The sequence below is a fragment of the Melospiza melodia genome, chromosome 1 (assembly GCF_035770615.1).
Source record: "Melospiza melodia melodia isolate bMelMel2 chromosome 1, bMelMel2.pri, whole genome shotgun sequence".
NCBI lineage: Eukaryota > Metazoa > Chordata > Aves > Passeriformes > Passerellidae > Melospiza > Melospiza melodia.
The window spans coordinates 121712375-121731679 of NC_086194.1; the positions used below are offsets into that span (position 1 = coordinate 121712375).

Below are 19305 nucleotides of genomic sequence, written 5' to 3' on the forward strand. Positions count from 1 at the left end.
TTTCTATTGCAAATAATTTGTAGAAATGTCTCATGGAAAGAATATTTTGTGTGAAAAGATGCCTTAGTGGAATGCTTTTTTTTTTTTTTTCAGACTAGAGGATCTTGGCTTAAAACAGTTTTCTGTGGCTGATCTATTCACACGCATCTTTATCCCCACCTCCTTCCTACTGGTGTGTATCTTACACCTTCACTATTTCCATGATCGGTTTCTGCAGATCACTGATTTAAAAGCTGTAACCAGCAAACAGGACAACACTATTTACAGGTAAAGAAGCAAAGTAAATTCAGCTATTGATTATCTGTATGGAAATGCTGTTTCTGACTATCTTGTAATGATCACTTCTCGGTAGATATTATTTGCCTTCGCTATGACTACCTGGCTTAAAAAGAAAGTGCACAGTATCCAGCACCCCACTACAGCCAAAGTATTTGTCTCTCCCCATTTCCCCTACATACTGAACTTTTTCATTTTAAGATACATTTTCAAAGGTACTAGTGGCATTTATCTATTTACTTAATTGGCTTTGACCTTTACTGAAAGTCAGGTGCTTAATTACTTTGTGTGCCCTTTTGTATGTGTGTTCCTGTCAGTAATAAGAAATACAGCTTTTAATTTGGGTCACTTCTTTTTTTTCAACATCCATTTTGAGGTCCACATGAAGATTTGGAAATCTGTGGAAAACACCACATTTGCATTGAACAGTTAGGCCTTTTTGTAAAGCTGATCTTCAGAAATAGAAGAATTCCGAATTTGTGGTTACTTTTCATAGTACTGACCCTTGGCTATGCTAGACATTTGGTGATTTCATCCAGACGTTCATTAGTGTTTTTTCATGAATCTGGGACATCACTTTTCCAGTGTTCAATTCTTACATATTTTCCTGTGTAAAAACCAGTCTGGCCTAGGATCCTCAGCCAGGAGTATAAAGGAGAGAAATGGTTTTGTAGTACTTAATGTTATATTATGCAATGACAATTACATTCATTCTTTGAAGAGAGCAATTAATTTAGACTTCACTTTTAGAATGTTCACCTGTCTAGTGATAGGTGTATCTCAGCTGCAGTTTTATGAACGTGGGCTAGCTGCATAACACCCCATAGACCACAGGGAATAATGCCACAGGGAATAATGCCAATTACTTAACAGAGAATTATGTTCTGGGTTATGCAAGATTTAAAAACCATTTCAATTATTTTTCATACATTCAAGTTGACATGAAGTTACTTCACAGTGTATGGTACAAGTTTGTGCCATGAGAAGAAGCTCCAGTTTTATAGAATACTTCCAGATTCTATATTTAAATAATTGCTAAGACCAGAACTGATCGAACTTGATAAAATTTCCTAATGGGGAGGAGGGGGGATTAAACTTTAATTGTAAATATCTGTCTGTGTAACAACTCTCCTGTTGCTCTTCTTGAATTGCTAAATGTGATGGTAGATTCAAGGGTGCTTTTGTAATGGCCTGAGAGCAAACTTCCCTTGCCCATAGTGGACTTGTGTGCAGCAGTAGGTACATGTTAAGAACTTGGAATTGGCCAGGTCCTGAAAACAGAGCCCAGATACATGTCTGAGCTGAAATGGGGCTGTTCCTGAGCTCAAGCATTTGGGGGAATGCTTTACAGTTTGCAGTAACTCTGCAAGCTCTCTGGCAGCCCCAAGTTTGCACTCAGTTTGTGCTGAGTAACAAAGGAAGTTTCCACCTCCCTTCTAGTGTGATCCAATAGACACAGAATAAAAAGACCTTGAGGCACTTGTAGGACTTTGATGGGTTCACATTGCCTGTGCAACCACTACTTGAAAATCTTTCCATTGCATATGAAGGATACAAGAATATTATACAGCTTTCCAAATGGTGGCATGAAGAGGATCACTGTGACTAAAGTCACTTTATTCCTGAAGGATGGAATTGCTGATTGTGAAGACAAAATGCTTTAATGCATTGTGAGCAAACATTTTTGCCAGGAATAAATAGCCTTGAGATATCATGCTGAAAGTGGACATTCATTGTAGTACCAGGCTTTTTATTAAAGTCACAGATTAAGAGGATTATGTGATTTCATCAGCTTTTTTATTTTTGCATTAGAATGCTGGTTTTTTTGAGTCTAAATGTGTACTAGATTGCATTAAGCAGTCACAATAAGTAGCTAATATTTTTAACTTTTAGATATGTCATATGTGCTACATTTGCCATTTTGCAGTATTTTCAAAATCACAAATATCACATATCTCCTTTGTTCCTCCAGAGAAGCTTTAACTGTTATGACCAATACCCAAATCAGAGCAGTTGTCTTGGTTTGTACTCCTACTAACACTGCCTGGCATATGAAAATCCAATTCTTTTTTTCCCTTGATGCAATAAATCACTATTGAGCCTCAGCTGACTTTATAGTTCAAAGCTTCACAATAAGAGCACAGCGGATGTTTGTATTGGTGATGCATAAAGCTGGATAAGAACTAACACAACAACCATCTTCAGCTTAAGAGTAATGTTAGCAATAAGTTGCAGGGGCAATTAAAACAGATTCAAGATTCATATATATGTGCAGTTTTCTCTCAAAGCTACTAAAAATTAATTTTCCTTTTTTGCTTTGGAGACACTAGCATTCCCTTAACAAATGCTTTACCTTTTAAACTGCTTTAATGCTGCACCTTCAGCAACAAAAAATTTAAATAAAGAAACAGAACCTTCATTTTGAGTAACAGAATTCAGACCTTTTAATAGCAAACTTCTTAAAATAATCACAGCAGCTGAGAGCTGGTCATGAAATCAGTAAAGAAAGCACGTCCAGTTCCTCCATCTGCATTTGAACTGCCAGGTGTGATTACGGTACTACAGTTGCGTGTGACTGAAGAGTCCTGTTGAAATTGCTAATGTTCATTTATTAAAATGCAGCTTCTCATGAGCAAAATTTGCAGAGTGAGTTGAAGAGTAAGGATCTGCCAGCTGCAAAGAGAGGACACAGAAACTGGCACATTGGAGCTGGCAAAGTGAGGCACTTCTCACTGTTTATAAAGGTGTCAGAACCGAGTGTCACAGTTTTACATCTGCAAGAGAAAGAAAAATTCTCTGATTAGGACTTTCTAAACCCATTTCCTTGCTGTACCATGAACTATGGGATGGCAGAGATAAAGGTGTTGAGGTAGATAATGTCTCTGATACGATGCTCTGCCATAATTACCTTTACATATATATTTTTTTAAAAGAAAAAAAATATTTTAAAAACTGGTGGTATTCTAAGGCTTACTTAAAGCAGTAAAGGCTGTTCTCACATTTTGAGGACTATGAAAATTATTTGTAGTTCTGACTGAAGTTGCATAGGATCTAAATGTTGAAGAATTGCATTTATAAGCTTCCTAGACTTTTCACTGCATGGTGTATGTTAAAATTTCAGAGTGTGCATTGTTATGACAATGTGTCATAACACATTGGATAGACAGGAAAGTGCATTCAGTTCCTATTTAACGGCTCTCTTTTCTCTCTCTAATTCATTTCCCATTTTCATCCTGTGCTTTCATCTCCCACCTCATAGCCATGCCAAAGTCAATGGCCGTGTATATCTAATAATTAATAGGTGGGTACTTCAATTCTTCCTTTCCTTTAAAAGCAATATATCTTATTTTTTTGGTTACTTCTTAGCTGCCTTAAAGCAAAGTATGTTCTTGCTGCGCAGTACTGTGAAGTAAGCAGGGAGATAATGTTGTTCAGGTGTTGCAGTTCCCTAAAGCTGATGAAGCCGTTAATACACCTCTTCTGCATATTTATACGTTGTGAGTTTCTTCTCCCAGCTGAGAATTCTCCTAAACTTTGCCCATGCCTCAATGCAGGAATAATTGGTGCTATTTGTAATTGGCTGCAGACAATAGATTTGGTTGAGGAGGCTCGTTTGTCTACCCTTTGTGCATGGAAAGATGCATGACTGCATGCGCCTGTGTACACCCAGACACACAAACACAGAGACACACATCCCTGTCTTTCTCAAGCATGTAAGAATGGGAATTTGAGGCCTGTTCAGTTAAATATATGGTATTTACACGAGTTTCTACAGACTGAAATTTCAGAGTTGGAAAGGGAACACTGAACCCACTGCATGCCAAGGCTGTTAATTCATGGACTGAGTTGGGTGCTGCAGGATCCAGACTACAAAAACTGCCATCATTATCATCCCTTTATAAATGGCATCTTGAAAACTGTTCCATAAATTAGATTCCTTTCAAAATACTTAACTGGAATAAATGTGAGCAATCTTTAAGTCATCTCTGAGAATAGAAGGACTTCTGAGTTGTTGTCATTACCAAATATAAACAGAAAAACCAAGGAGATGCATTGTTTAGATATTTTAGATATTTGTGACTACCTGCTCTAACAAGAAGTCAATTTATGAGTCATGTTCATGCTCCTTCTTCAAATGTCATCACACGGTTTGAGTCACCCTTCCTAGAAGTTCACCAGAGCTGGAATTCTGGTCCACAGAGCGTGTGTTTAAGGGAGTGGTGCGGGCAAACACCTTGGCTAAGGCAGGCAAGCTGGTTGCCAAGGGGCATGGCCAGGAGGCAAGGCTGGGCTCTCGCCCATGGGTAGTCAGGGACATGGACCGACAATTGAGGGTGAGGATCAGATCTGGAATTGGTAAGAGGGTCAGGCACAGCCTGGTGAGGCCTCAGAGAGTCCATGGAGAGAAGCCAGGTGTGCAGTGAAGAGAGGGTGTCAGTCTGCATGCCAGGCTCAGGGTCAGGGAGGTGTGGGAGCAGGCATAGACAGCGCTGTGGTGCAGCCACAACACAGCGGTGGAGGCCTCAGCATGGACACACACCCAATGAAAGGAGAGGGACCTCTGCACCAAGGATTCCTGGCCTGTCCAAATACCCCAACAGGGCTTGGATTCAAACAGCATATCCCCTTAAAGCCCTGGAAAGGCACTCAGTGTCCTGCCAGTGGAGGTATGGCTCTGTGTGCTCAGTTTGAGTCTTGGAGACCAAGTATTTGGGACATGGGTCACTAGTGTTCTGCAGAGCAGAAAGCTTTCTGTTCTTAAGGCTGTGCATGAAAGATACTTGAGAACTTCTTTTAGCCGGAAATTTCAAGCAATTTATAAACGGCAAAAAATCATCAAAGACAAAAGATACTTAATAATGCATCCAATTAATTAATCTTCTGCTCCAGTAAATTGCAATTAGGTGAAAGTACTAAGAATCCAGCAAGGACCTTTTGCACATGCCTGATTTCAGTGCCACAGAAATTGCTTTGTTGCCAAAAACTAGATCTATTGGTATACTTCTCATTGTTGATATCATATTTAATGAACTTGAGAGTAAGAAATTGCTCTCAGCTAAAAGCCGTTGTGGCTGTACCTTCAAGGCTTGTTACCTGTATTATTATTTAGTTATTTCTCTCCCTTAGTATCAAACATAATGCCTTTATGTTATTTGGGGTAATTTCCCACTAGTATGTGGTTTTCAACAATTAAATCATATCTCACTAGCTGTGAAGATGTATGGGTAGCATGTCTTAAAAGTTTTAAACTCATGAATTTTTTATATCTTAATACCTCAGTGTTGTTGGTTACAATATAATGTGATCTTGTAGTGAAAAAAAAAAAAAAAAAAAAAAAAAAAGTAATTGGAAAAGCAATCCTGGCAATACATAAGGAAGTTTTGGAAGAAAGATTCCAAATAGACTAACTTTCCAAACAGTGGGCAGGGCATTTTATATATCCTTGGATCTCCTAAGCACATGATCCAATGCTCAAGCCTACTGATGCCAATAAAAATAAGCCTACTGGAAGCCAAACTCATACTGAGGCTTTATCATGTATATATATATATTATATGTACCAATCTTTATAACCCCATTTGCCTCCTGGATATCCAGAACATGAATGGGAATTATATGAGTAAGAGAAAGATGGGTCCACTCATACCAAATACTATAGAGTTACTGTGTTACTGTCCAATTTACACTGAGGTAAGTCATTAAGTCCTTGATTTACATCAGTGTGAGTAGATTTTTTTCATTATAAAAGTCACTTGGGAAAATACCTCATAAAAATCAGTGCAATTGCATATATACAAAACCTGTCTGATTATATGGTTATTTTCATTTCATGGTGCATTGCCTTTTAAATGAGCACTGATGGTTCATAGTAACCAGGATCTCTATATTTGAACTGAACTGAAAATTCGTTCTCTCTTCTTTATACATGACCCTCCTATTGGTATTTTATTATAGTTTTAGGTAAATATAAGTTAGTTATGTCATTTTAGGGAACCTTGATGTTTAGTAACTTTATATAGAGATTTGAATATCCTTCTAGTGTATATGCTAGCTGATCTGTGATTTAGATATGAAAATAATCAAAGAGTCCCAAAAGAGATGATTGGTAAATGGCTTTACTAAGGGCAAATCATACCTAACAAATTTGGTGACCTTCTATGATAAGAGTACAATGTTGATAAACAGGGGCAGAGCAACTGTCATTGTCTGCCTGAACTTATGCAAAGGGTTTGACACTATCCCATATGATATCCTTGTCTCCAAATTGGAGACACATGAATGGACCACGTGGTGGATAAAGAACTGGCTGGATGGCCACATGCAAAGTTGGTCAATGGCTCCCTGTTCATGACACCAGTGACAAGTTGTGTCTCTCAACACCAGTACTGGGGCGGAGACCGTTCAAAATTTTTGTTGGTGACATGGACAGTGGGATCGAGGGCACCCTCAGCAAGTTTGCTGAAGACACCAGGCTGTGAGGTGCTGTCAGCACACTGGAGGGAAGGGATGGCATCCAGAGGGACCTTGTCACACTCAGAAGGTGACCCATGCAGAGCTCATGAGATTCTGTGAAGCAAATTGCTGGGTCCTACACCTGGGTCACGGCAACACCTACGGGTTGGACAGAGACATGATGGAGAGTAGCCCTGAGGAGAAGGACCTGGGTGTGATGGTTGATGGACAACTCACCATGAGCCTGTAGCATGTACTCACAGCCCAGAAAGCCAATGGATTCCTGGGCTGCATCCAAAGGGGCATGGTGAGCAGGTCAAAGGAAGTGATTCTGCCCCTCTGCTCTGGGGACCTCACCTGGAGTGGTGCATCCAGTTCTGGGGTCTCCAACATAAGATGGCCTGGAACTGTTGGAGCAAGTCTCTCTAGACTTGCTTGTCTAGAGACTTGTGCCTCTACTCTAGCACAAAGTTGATAAGAGGACTGGAGCACCTCCCTTATGAAGACAGGCTGAGAAAGGTGGGGCTGTTCAGCCTAGTGAAAGAGAAATTGCTTGGAGACCTCACAGCCGCTTTCCAGTATCTGAAGAGGGCCTACAGGGAATTTGGAGAGAGACTTTTCATCAGGAATTGTAGTGTCAGGAGAAAGAGTAATGGATTAAAATAGAAAGAGGAGAAATTTAAGTTAGTTATTAGGAATAAATTGTTTAGTGTAGAGTGGTAAGGCACTGGAACAGGTTATCCAGGGAGGCTGTGGATGCCCCAGTCCTGGCAGTGTTCAAGGCCAGGTTGGATGGGACTCTGAGCAACCTGGTCTGCTGGGAGGTATCACTGCCCATGGTAGTGGATACTTTAAGGTCCCTTCCTACCTAAACTATTTTATGATTCTGTTTTGAGTAGCCAAAGCTACTGAATAAATTCTTGAGTATAAGATTTTTTCAGGTTATTAGACACTCAGGTTCCCTGCCCAACCAATGATGAGGAATTTTAGACAATGAATGTGGCTAAAATTTGATTTAACTTTATTACTTGATATTTGTTAGCCTTTGAATGCCTTGTTAAACTTCTAATTTTAAACCACATTTTCTGCTTTATGGCAATTGGCATGGTATTTCTACTTCAGGATTGTTTAGTCAGGTTTCTGTAGTTTTTCTGCATTTGAGACTCCGAAGATTCCTTCTTGAAGAATCTGAAGCTCCCAAATGATTGAAAAATAATTCTGCTTGTTTGAATTTCTCATTAACTGCCTAGTCTATTCTCTTAATTTTTAATGATCAGGAAAAAAATTATATATTTAGTTTCTTGAACTGTAAAAATCCTTAAAATGGCAGAATTTCCTGTCTAAATGTCTCCTGTTATAGGCCAGCATTTCACATCAAGAAAAATAAATCCCTGAGATGATACTATGGCATTTTAGAGCAGCCTTACCTGTGCTTGAGAGTATGCTGAGTGTAGTAATTTCAATAGCATAACCAAACATTTAATGACCTAATCATACGCTTGCCAAAGGGAGACTTCATTGCAAGGAGTCATATTCAAAGGGAAACTGGGTTTTCTGCAGCTATGGGAGGTGAGTCCCAACAGCACAGTTCTGGGAGAAAAAAGAAAACCATAAGAAAATATTTATCTTCTCTAGTAAAAGAAATATGTATACTGAATAATCTCAGGGGGAAAAAAAGGCATCTGACACTAAAGAAATATAGTTTCTGTGTTAAATCGGTCATATCCCAGTTTTGGTAGTGTGAAGCTTACTGATAGATTTAGATGGAGACTATTATAAATTAAAGAAAAATCCCCTGTGAGATGTGGCAAAGAGAGAGAGAATCAATGGCACTACCAAAGACAGATAGTATAAAAATCTTCTGAAGTTGCAGCCATGGAATTCATGCTTTTGTTTATTCACAAACCAATAGCTGGAAGAAAAATTGCAAATTTCTTGGCTTTCCAGGTGCATCTTTTAGTTGGAGGACGGTGGAAATGCATTTACAGTGATACTTGTGATGGTTCAGCTGCATTGCTCAGAGCATGGTACAGCGCTGACCACGTTTAGCACTGGTGTGAATAGGTTGCCCCCTTTCCATCTGTGCTGCAAATCCACATTTCTTTATAGAAGCACCCCGTGAATGTCATGATGGCATGCTCTTGGCATCAGAAGGCTTCTGCAGATGGAGTAGGAGAATGCTTTATGACTTGTGATGTAGCATGACGTATTTGTCAATGACCTTCTTCTGTAACCCCTCTGTTCTCATCTCCCTTTTTCTTTCTGTTCCAATTACTTTGAGCAGCCTCAAGAAAAAAATACCAAACCACCAAAATGAGTAAGTCCCCAGTGAAGTCATGAAATGTTTCCTCTTAATGTCATTTCATGCTTCTACATCTTAAACTCTGACCATTTTCTCCAGTGGGGAAAATGTCAAGTTTAAGTGTCAATACCACTCATTACTAACTAACCATTAGTATCTGAGTGAGAAGTAGTTACTAATACATTCCAACGACCCAATTTTCAGTGTGTGTTTGGAGAGAGTACCAGAATCATTAACTGTTCTACTTCTAAGGCATTTTCCATGAACAGTTAATTCTTTTCTAATCAAACAGTTTGAAAAACAAAAAGACTGCAATGTCATTACTACTCAGTTTGCTGACATGCTACTCTTTACCTACAGACTGGTGCACCAAGATGGAAGCCTGCCTGACATAACTATGATGAATCTAACAGCCAGCAGAGAAAAGGAAGAGGATAAAATGCTGGAAGAGGCTGGTGAGAAAAGAATGGAAGAGCCAGAGGGGGAGGGAGGGAAAGGGAGGGTCAAAAAAGGAAAAGAAGAAGAGAAGGACGATGAGGATAAAGAAGATGATGATGATGATGACAATGAAGACAATGAATCAGAGGAAGAAGAAACTACAGGTAAGCTCTACAGCTGCAAATTTTTCTTTCCTCAGTCTTAATTAATAATGTCAATAGGTGGTTTGTTATTGGTCTTCCCTGTTAACTTCAATCACCAGGTTTTCCTTCTAGTTTCACATGCAGCCTCTGTTAAAGAGCCTGAACTGAGCAGATGGCTACTTGTCAATTATTCAACAGGCTACAAGCTCTTCTTGGGAAAAAGTGTACTGTAGGATGCTGAGAAGAAGAAACCAACAGAAATCTAGTGCCCATTTCTTCTGGGTGGTCTGGGTTAGATTATTTGAAGGCTACCCCAAGTCCCAAGTACTTCTTTAGAGTGAAATCTCCTTACAACACAGAAAATAATACACATACATATTTAATACCTGATACTGCCTGCTTTCAAGGCATCTCTTCCCAGGAGTCCCAATGGCTTTGCTTCATTATTCATGTGCACATTAGTGTCATATTTTTCACTTCTGAATATGGAATATGTAATTGATGCCAGATGAACATAAAAAAAGCTTAAGGGCAGACATGGGTATGGATTATACTATCATCCTTGATATTGTTATTATGACCTTCTAAAATGAATTATTGCCATAAATCAGTTTATAATATGAGCCAAAAGTGAAACTAGGAAAGAGCACTTAACACTCAAGGAAGATGTATTCTTTGGAAAGGGCTTTACTACAAATTTAGTTACTCATAATAATCACAGGACGGTGACACCTAAATAGGGAGAGGATCTTTGTCAAGGCAAAATGGCAGCACATCAGGCTTAGCAGCCCTAGGGAATCAGGGAATCATTCTTAAGATCATTGAGTCCAATCATTAACCCAGCACTGCCATATCTACCACTAAACCATGTCCCTAAATGCCACACCTATACATCTTTTAAATGCCTCCAGGGATGGTGACTCCGCCACTTCCCTGGACAGCCTGTTCCAGTGCCTGAACCTCAGCTGAAACAGCTTACCTTTCTTGGCTGAAACAGCTGTCATCACAGAGGTGGTCATGGGCCGTGGAAACCTTTATTAGCCAGCCTTCATACTGTCTGTGAGGGGTGAGGCTGCACTCCAGCCATCCCAGCTTGTTGGAAGGGCTTTGGGAAAGAGACCAGCTGGTGGACATTACTCTGTGCAGTGAGTCATGCAAGCAGGGAACTGGGGAGCTGCAGCTGGTGTTGCTTGGAATAGCGCAAGGGGATCCATCTTAAAGCTGCACATGGCATTTATTTCTGCTCGAGTTATACTGTTTTACACAGCCACGTGGCCAGAGCTTTGACATTAAACATGTTCATGTGTGCTTCAGACTTCCCTACAGAGTGTTGTACAATCTTTCAGTGGATGCAGTCAGGCCTGTATTTTATTCCCTGTGTGTGTTGCCTAGCCATGCTAGACAGAGCTCCTTATCTGCCTGCTCCACTTAACTGGCGCTGTCTGGATACATCTTGCATGGTGCAAGACTGCAAATGAAAACAAATGCAATGAAAGAATGAGTGAGAACGTCTAACCCTGTAAAGACTACCCTTAAATACTCACATTGTGCTTATAAAAACACATGTAGGATTAGAGTTCTGTAGCTTAATTAATTTCTCAAGTTTAATTACGTGCTTACAGAATTCACATCACTCAGCATTTTTATTAGGATTTTCTAAGTTGTGTTTGGAGAAAAAACACAAAGGGAAAAATTGGAATTTAGTTGTGAGGTATTCCAGAAGTCTGCTTTTTCACACAAAAGTGCATGTGTTCTTCACACAAATATGCATGAGTAACCATCTTGGTGTGCTTTACATATAAAATAAAGTGATAATTTGAAATAATTTCATAAAGAAGGTGGTAACTCCTTTGCATTTTTACCAGCTTAGACAATGATGTGCTTTGGTATCACTTGCAAATGTTTCCATCTCTGATATAAAGAATGTTCTCACAGCATGCAAAATCCCTCCTAATCTCCAAAATGCTTTGAAACCCTGAATACAGTGTGAAAACTCTATACTAATATGTACCAGCCAGATGAAACAGTTTTACAGCCAGCCCACAAGCGAAGTGGTCACTTAGAGAGCACTGTTCAGCAAATGTATTCTCATGTACACTCACATGTAACAGGTGATGCCACAAGTTTGCTCCCTGGAGTACTATCTGGGAGGCTGGCTTTTTTAGCCAAACACCCCTGTGAAAGGATACTTTCATCCAACTTCATGATCTCCACTTGATAAAGCTTTTTTGACAGAGGGAAATATTTGACTGGGCTACAGTTTGCCTTTGTTGATTTAGATGTCCTGTGAAGGCCCAGGTCACACTCTAAAAGGCTGTGCTGTTTTCAAGGCAGTTTAGATAATTCTGAAATCTAAAACTGTCCACATCAAATTGTCTCAACTCTTGTGAAAGGAATCCAAATCCTAGAGTGCATGGATTCCTTCCAGTCTGGCTGAAAAGCTTTCTGAGGAGTAGTAGTAGTAGTAGTAGTAGTAGTAGTAGTAGTAGTAGTCGTAGTCTGCGCTTTCTGAAAATAGGCTGGATCCATAGCTTCCAACATCAAAAAAAAAATTTATTTTTCTGAGCTGGAAAAGGACCAGGGCTGGAATTAGTTCTTGAGTGAGATCTCTAAACTTAGGTCCAAAAATACTGGAGGACAAGAGTCCAAAAAGAGCTCTGATGAGAGGAATAAAAGCAAAATTGGCAAGGGAGGCCACCACTGCTGCTTTTGAAGTGCAGAATCTTTCCAGAGAATGTGGATCAGAAGGGAAAGCACCCCAGCTAAGTGGGCTTCAACCCCACTTTTAGTTAGTTCGCCACGGATCTGTGCCTTTATCCTCTATCTTATCTTACTCTAAGGCTTAGAAGAGAAGCAGAAAGATCATTGTTGTCTAGTGGAGTATTCCATTTCAGAGAGCCCTTCTGGTTTTGTCCTTACAATGGTTCTGCTTGAACATCCCTGCAGATTTGAGGAACAAGTGGCATCTGGTGATCGACCGCCTTACTGTGCTGTTTTTGAAATTCCTGGAGTATTTTCACAAGATGCAAGTCTTTGTGTGGTGGCTGTTGGAGCTTCACATCATCAAAATTGTTTCCTCTTACATCATCTGGGTCACAGTGAAAGAGGCAAGTAAACATCCACTGTAAACTCTTACACATCATGTGAGCATCCTGTCAGACCTCACTGAAATTGTGGGATCCAGCTGGGTTTGTTCACCTACTGGGAACCTGCCTTGACATCTTCCACATTTCTCTCTGTTTCAAGAGTCTCAGTCCCTTTTTCTCCAGGTAATACCTTTTCTCCAGGTATTAAAATTCTTTGGATTTAAGAGACGTACCCTCTCTCCTGCTCAAACTGTCTGTGGGTACCATCCAAAGATGGAAGGCACAGAAAAGGACTGGGAAGGTAAAGGTAGAAAAATTGCTTAAACTTGATCTGGTGCTTAAGAAACAAGAATGTGGAACTATGCCTGAAGAAAAAGGGAGCAACACTTTCAGCTGTGCTTTTGGTGTGGGCACTGTGAGTTCTGTATGTGTCATAGCCATTTCATAAACAGGATAGTAAGAGAGGATTCACTAAAAACAAAAAGATATCACTTTTCTGGGTTTTTTTTTTTTGTGGGGGAAAAGTCAAGAGGATGAAGGTCTCTCATCACATGGATCTGTGTCTTCTTTGTTTCATGAGTACTAAAGCAGCAGAAGCTGCATGTCGTTCATTATATTTCACATCTGTTGATAAGGAAGATTGGAGTTTTGTGGCTGTAATAGTATTAATATTATGTAGGTGGTAAATGGCTTCCTAAACCAATTGTAAAGTTCTTCCTTCTTCACTCTGCTACTTTGTGTCTGTGTTACTGTGGGTATTGTTGTAATTTATTTTTTCAGTATTTTCCTCAAAGTTTCTGCATGACCCTTTCTTTTGAATAATTTTTTTTACCTACTGTGGAAAAGGTAAAACTTTCTCAGTTCTTTTGTTACTCTATGTAATTTCTGTACTGTTTTTTTGCTTTCAGGTGTCTCTGCTTAACTTTGTGTTTTTAATTGCCTGGGCTCTTGCTTTGCCATATGCTCAGTTTCGCCCACTGGCATCAAGTATCTGCACTGTTTGGACATGTGTAATTATTGTCTGCAAAATGTTGTATCAGCTCACATCTATTGATCCCAAGGAATTTTCCAGAAACTGTACATTGGTGAGTACAAATGCATATTAAACAGGTTTGACTGCTGTCTACTTCAGTGAAGGAGAGCAAAAGGAAGCATAATAACTACAAAAATAACAGTTCACCTGATGTATTATTGTTGATTATCATACCCTTCCCAAGCACTCTTAAAGTAATGTTTTATAACTGTTGCATTTTCTTTTTAGCCAGGAGAGAATGAAACTAAAGTCAATTTAGAAGAACTGAAAACCTCAGTGCTCTACAGTGGGCCAGTGGATCCTTCGGAGTGGGTTGGATTGAGAAAGTCTAGTCCCCTTCTTGTGTACTTAAGGGTAACTTCTTTGTTGTCTGTATTCAGATAACTTCTTATTTGTGATGAAAATATCATGTCTTTGAAATAAATAATTTGTCACACACATAAAAAAATGTAATGCAAACCATTGATAATAGGGAAGTACACAGCGAAAGAGGCAACAGAAAACCACATCTGTTACACAGAACATTTCCAGAAGGGATGCAGTACCAATTTAATTTTTCTTTCATGTAGAATTATCACTTTTGGACTCTACCATCTGTTAAAAGCTTTTTAAGAAATGTGATATTTAAGAACTGTAAGTAATGAAGAGATCCATGGCTTTCAGGTGCCAAAGTACTGATGGGTCTAATGGAGTAATTGTCCTGAATGACAGTGTGTGCTAGAAGTTAATTTTTCTAAGTGCTTATTCCTTAGCCACAGTTTAGAAAATATAATGAGTTAAGAGACTTCAAACACTAGTAAATGGATGTCTTTTGTTTTTCTTGTTGATTTTGGTTGATGCCTTTGAGCAATGTTTTATTATTCCTGTCTTGATTAAAAAACTTTACTTACAGTGACAATGTGCCAAGTCCTGGGGAAAAACATACCTGTTATTAATTTAAAGAATCTCTGACATTCTACATACACAGTTTAAGGTTGAGAGAAAATATAAAAATCCCAGTGACACCTGTTTCAGGAGTTTCTTGTCCCAAATATTTCTCAAGGAACAGAGATCTAGAGTTTTCCACTTCTGCTTTAGTTATGACTTCCTTGAGGAACTTTCTCTGAGCTGGTCTTTTTACCAGATTTTGCACTTATTTAGTACCTCTCTTCTACTGAGCATAGGACAGATCTCCCTCCTGAGATAAATAAAAAATCAATTCATAGCCACCCTTGACTGTGTCCTAGTCAATCTGGCTTTGGGATGGAAGGAGCTGTGCCTGAGTGAAGACTGACAGATAGACTGTTCATGTGAAAGAGTGCCTAGGTTAAATTTGCTCTACCCAACATCCTTGTTTTGGAAAGTTAGTGCTTAACAGCTGAACCTCTGCAGATTATTTTTGTGTATGTTTGTGTCTTCTATCTCCTGCAAAACAAAACTTGATCCCTTAAGAGAATCTATGAAACATGAGAGGGCACGTTGACGTTTTCCTTCCCTTCATTTCCACAACTATTTTTTACTATAGTATTTTTTAATTAATGTCTTTATATGTGTCTTCTGGATGCCTGTATGATTCTTCAAAATCCAAGAATTGGTGTGAACCTTAATTTGTTTCAGTCATAGTAGCTGGGAATAGGTGCCAGTGCATTTTGGAGTGCAGATGTCCTCACTGATAGCATCAATTTGAATATTAATGGGTTTATACTTATCACAAAATTTTATAGCTTCTTGTGGCTTTGACTTTTATTTAAAATTCTCCTGATTGTGTCTCCCATAGAATAATTTACTGATGTTGGCTATTCTGGCCTTTGAAGTTACTATCTACCGTCACCAAGAATACTACAGATGTCGAAATAACCTCACTGCACCTGTGACTAAAACCATTTTCCATGATATTACAAGAGCACATCTGGATGATGGACTTGTAAACTGTGTCAAGTATTTCATAAACTACTTCTTCTATAAGTTTGGTTTGGAGGTAAATAAGCATTACTTTTCTTTAGATTAACATTCCAAACCTTTTGAATGTGTTATTCCTGAATAGTAGCTTGGGTTGTGTTTGACATCTAGAGGCTTATTAGTCATCATTCATGTTAGTCATCTCTGTTCCCTTACCTTGTCTGTTTGTTCATGTGCACATGAAATGTACTTTCCAAGAATCTTTCCATAAATAGTGATTGTTCACAATTTTCTATGCCTATCTGAAGGAGGCAACTCCCAGAGTAATGCATCCTAAATTTAATTATAATGATACTCTTGACCTATCTTTTAAACATTACTGCCACTATGATCAATGGAGTAAACTGTTCACATCCATCTGAGGATTAAGAATGAATAAAAATTTTAAAAGCCCAGCAAGTTATTTCCTTTGGGAAATAATTTTAAATCATTCTAATCTGGGGAGAGAGAAAGCCAAAATAGCATAGTGCGCTGAATAAATGAAGTTTTCACAAAGTTTCAAAACGTTTCATGGAACTGAGTGAAGGGACTGCTTTCAGTGAAGCCAGAGAACAGAAATGCTGAAATGCAGAGCCTTTAGAATAATGGAAAACTGAAGCTTTTTTGCAGAAATTGAATTTGTCTATCTCTGATAGAAGCTGTATGGTCCAAATGCCTTGTCCATTTCCTACATGAGGACACGTTTAAATTGTACCAATCTTAATAGTTCCTCTTCCACATCTGTACATCCTATCAAAATATGTGACTATGCAGTATGTTCTTTGCTTGGCTTGGCAACAATTAACAATTAACAATTTCACACACTAGGTGTTGTGACAAGGCTCTTTCCTTCTGGTATCTTTAGATATCACATAATGGAAACCTGCTCTAGACACAAGAGTATCAAAACTTTGGGTCTTTGGGTGGAGTGGTGGAAATTGCTGTTGGAGCATGTTGGTTTGCACAGGTTCCTGCACAGGATTTGCACAGATGAAGACACATCCAGGAATTTTGTCAGGATCCACAATAATTTATTATTGCTGTACTGACTAGTCATGAGATTGTAAAAGTTGTTTATGTTTCTTTACTTTGTTTCCAGACCTGTTTTCTTCTATCAGTGAATGTAATTGGTCAAAGGATGGATTTTTATGCAATGATTCATGCTTTCTGGCTGATTGCTGTGTTGTATCGACGTAGGAGAAAAGCTATTGCAGAGATCTGGCCAAAATATTGCTGTTTTCTAACATGCATCATTACATTCCAATACTTCCTTTGCATTGGCATCCCACCTGCTCCTTGTAAAGGTAAGGACACCCTTTATGTAAAATTACTGCTTGTTGCTTTTATAGAAAAAATGCTGGAAAATTGGGAAGGGTTCTGAAGAAAAGGGTTAAGTAATTGTTATGAAGTACTGATTGAATTTTTGCACTCTCCTGCCACACAGACTATCCATGGAGAAGTGGCAATGCCAACTTCAACTCCAACATCATAAAGTGGTTATACTTTCCAGACTTCATTGTGAGACCAAACCCTGTCTTCCTTGTGTGTAAGTATTTTAGCACATTGTTATAAAGTGTTTATATATCCTTTGCTTAAATCATCTCTGCAGTGGAATTTGAAGCCAGCCTTTCATTTACACTTCAGCAGCAAGATGACAGATTTTTTGGGTGATTGAATACTAAGCATGGCTTTGAATGTAGTAGAAAAATTCACAGAGTTAGTAATTTTTGCATCTGCTTTTCCTGTATCCCTTTTTAAATAATTCAGTGTAAAAATGTATGAATATTTCCTATTTTTCCATTTATTTCTCCATAAAAGTCATAGACAATGACAGGTAAAAAAACCTAAATGCATTAGTACATTTCAATTCAGAGTTGATTGCATTGAAAACCACTCAGTCTTGGAGGTTCAGAGTGTGGGAAAACAGTCTGGTAACTACATTAGGATACATCAAAACTCTCCTTACACCTATGCTGATGACTGAATTTTTCCTTGCAATCACTACTTTCTCCTAGATGACTTCATGCTGCTTCTGTGTGCATCCTTGCAAAGGCAGACATTTGAGGATGAAAATAAAGCTGCAGTACGAATCATGGCTGGAGACAATGTGGAAATTTGCATGAACCTTGATGCAGCATCTTTTAGCCAGCATAATCCTGTTCCTGACTTCATCCACTGCCGGTAAAAACTGGATCTTAAACACTTGGAAAATACAGTGCTTCTTTTTCACAAAGTTCACTAGGCTAAAAGTCTTTCTCATAGCTTCCAATTTTACTTGGAATTTGTATCCATATATGTTCCCATCTAACATACTGCTGTATGAGAGAGCAGATAGTTAATTTCTGAGTATTCAGCATCTGGTTTAGAACAGGGTGGATGCAAACACATCTTCCTAAAACTGATGATTGCTTTAAGTGCTCTCCAGAGAAGTTCAGTGATAAGTTTGCCTGAAAGCCTGCATTCACAGAATCATAGACTTGTTTAGTTTGGAAAAGACCTTTAAGATCATCATGTCCCACCACTGTCTTGGACAACCAACACATTGCAAAACATTCACCTTTAGGTCACAAGTTCCTGCATACTATCTGTGCATATGTGGATTTAGAAAGTTTGAGAAAAAAGAGTAGTTTGACTGTTAGATTAATCTAACCCTGTCTATTTCCAACTCCAGGAAAAATCTTGGTACTCAAATCTGAGTTTCCCTCCATGAATGCCCAGTAGGGCAGCATTTATGGTGGACTTAACTGCTCTGCTATTTTTTCCCCAAACACAGACATGTTAGCAAGAATCCATCGTAGTCTGCAGTTTCCCATGTATGTCTTTAATGCCAAAAAGTCATCAGTTGTGTCCTGTGCAGTTGTTGTCTGAGCACAATCAAAATAATACTCTAAGAGACTGTCCTTTGTGCTATTTCATCTAGACATAAGAACTATAAAAGTACCTTGGAAGGACAACTGACATGTCCTGTTCCTCAGCATTGCATACAAGGCAGTTTAAGAAGGTGAATAACACATAATGGGGCAGAGCTTGAGGCAGTCTGTTCTAAACAACCTTTAAAAAATGTAACTGTTCCATTGTGTGATCATTTCAGAAAACACAGATTAGCTCAGCTCTTCTGAATTTTGCTGGACATGCTCTTATTTGAAGTTGTCTCTGAAAGTTAGTGCAGTATCACAAGAGTAAATGGGAAGAGTAAGATTTCTTAGCTATGATGTTCTGTCAGACTTGATCTGTGAATGCATGTTACCAACAGATGTCTGAGTATGACAGGATTTCAAAAATGTCTAGAACTAATGTCTGTAAGAATCCTTCTTTTGATGACAGACTTTTATTTCTTTTACCAATTAAGTGGTATCCCTGGAAGTCCTACCCAAGATCTTTAGGACAATCCTGCTATTTCTGTTACATTGGAACATTCAATTGACTCATTTGTCCAGAGATTTATAGTTGCTACTGGGCAAAGGTTGAGCAGTTCTCCCCCTTGAGAATTTCCAGTCTACACAGTGTACCCAGTGCTCTAGATTCAATAACATAAGCAGGAAGGGAGAAATATTATTCTTTCTTCAAAAGGCTTCATCAAATGAGAATGCTTTCTAAAAGACAGCTAACAAATAGGGCTTGGTTGAGGAAATGTAGTGGAGATTGCCTGAGTTTTTC

The 19305-nt window shown here is 38.8% G+C and overlaps 1 protein-coding gene across 10 annotated transcripts in view; it reads left to right on the top strand.

The window, feature by feature from the left end:
• The window catches only part of PIEZO2 (piezo type mechanosensitive ion channel component 2), a 286361-nt gene that overhangs the window by 205587 nt on the left and 61469 nt on the right, over positions 1 to 19305 (top strand). For 8 of the 10 annotated variants that reach the window (XM_063165966.1, XM_063166019.1, XM_063166001.1 and 5 more), the window contains 11 exons: positions 94 to 267; positions 3536 to 3577; positions 9014 to 9046; positions 9392 to 9633; positions 12559 to 12719; positions 13607 to 13783; positions 13960 to 14085; positions 15488 to 15688; positions 16748 to 16952; positions 17093 to 17194; positions 17664 to 17829. In XM_063165966.1, coding sequence (XP_063022036.1) covers positions 94 to 267; positions 3536 to 3577; positions 9014 to 9046; positions 9392 to 9633; positions 12559 to 12719; positions 13607 to 13783; positions 13960 to 14085; positions 15488 to 15688; positions 16748 to 16952; positions 17093 to 17194; positions 17664 to 17829 — 1629 coding nt within the window. The remainder of the gene's footprint in view (positions 1 to 93; positions 268 to 3535; positions 3578 to 9013; positions 9047 to 9391; positions 9634 to 12558; positions 12720 to 13606; positions 13784 to 13959; positions 14086 to 15487; positions 15689 to 16747; positions 16953 to 17092; positions 17195 to 17663; positions 17830 to 19305) is intronic. The other 2 variants (XM_063166008.1, XM_063166028.1) reach the window with 1 other exon arrangement.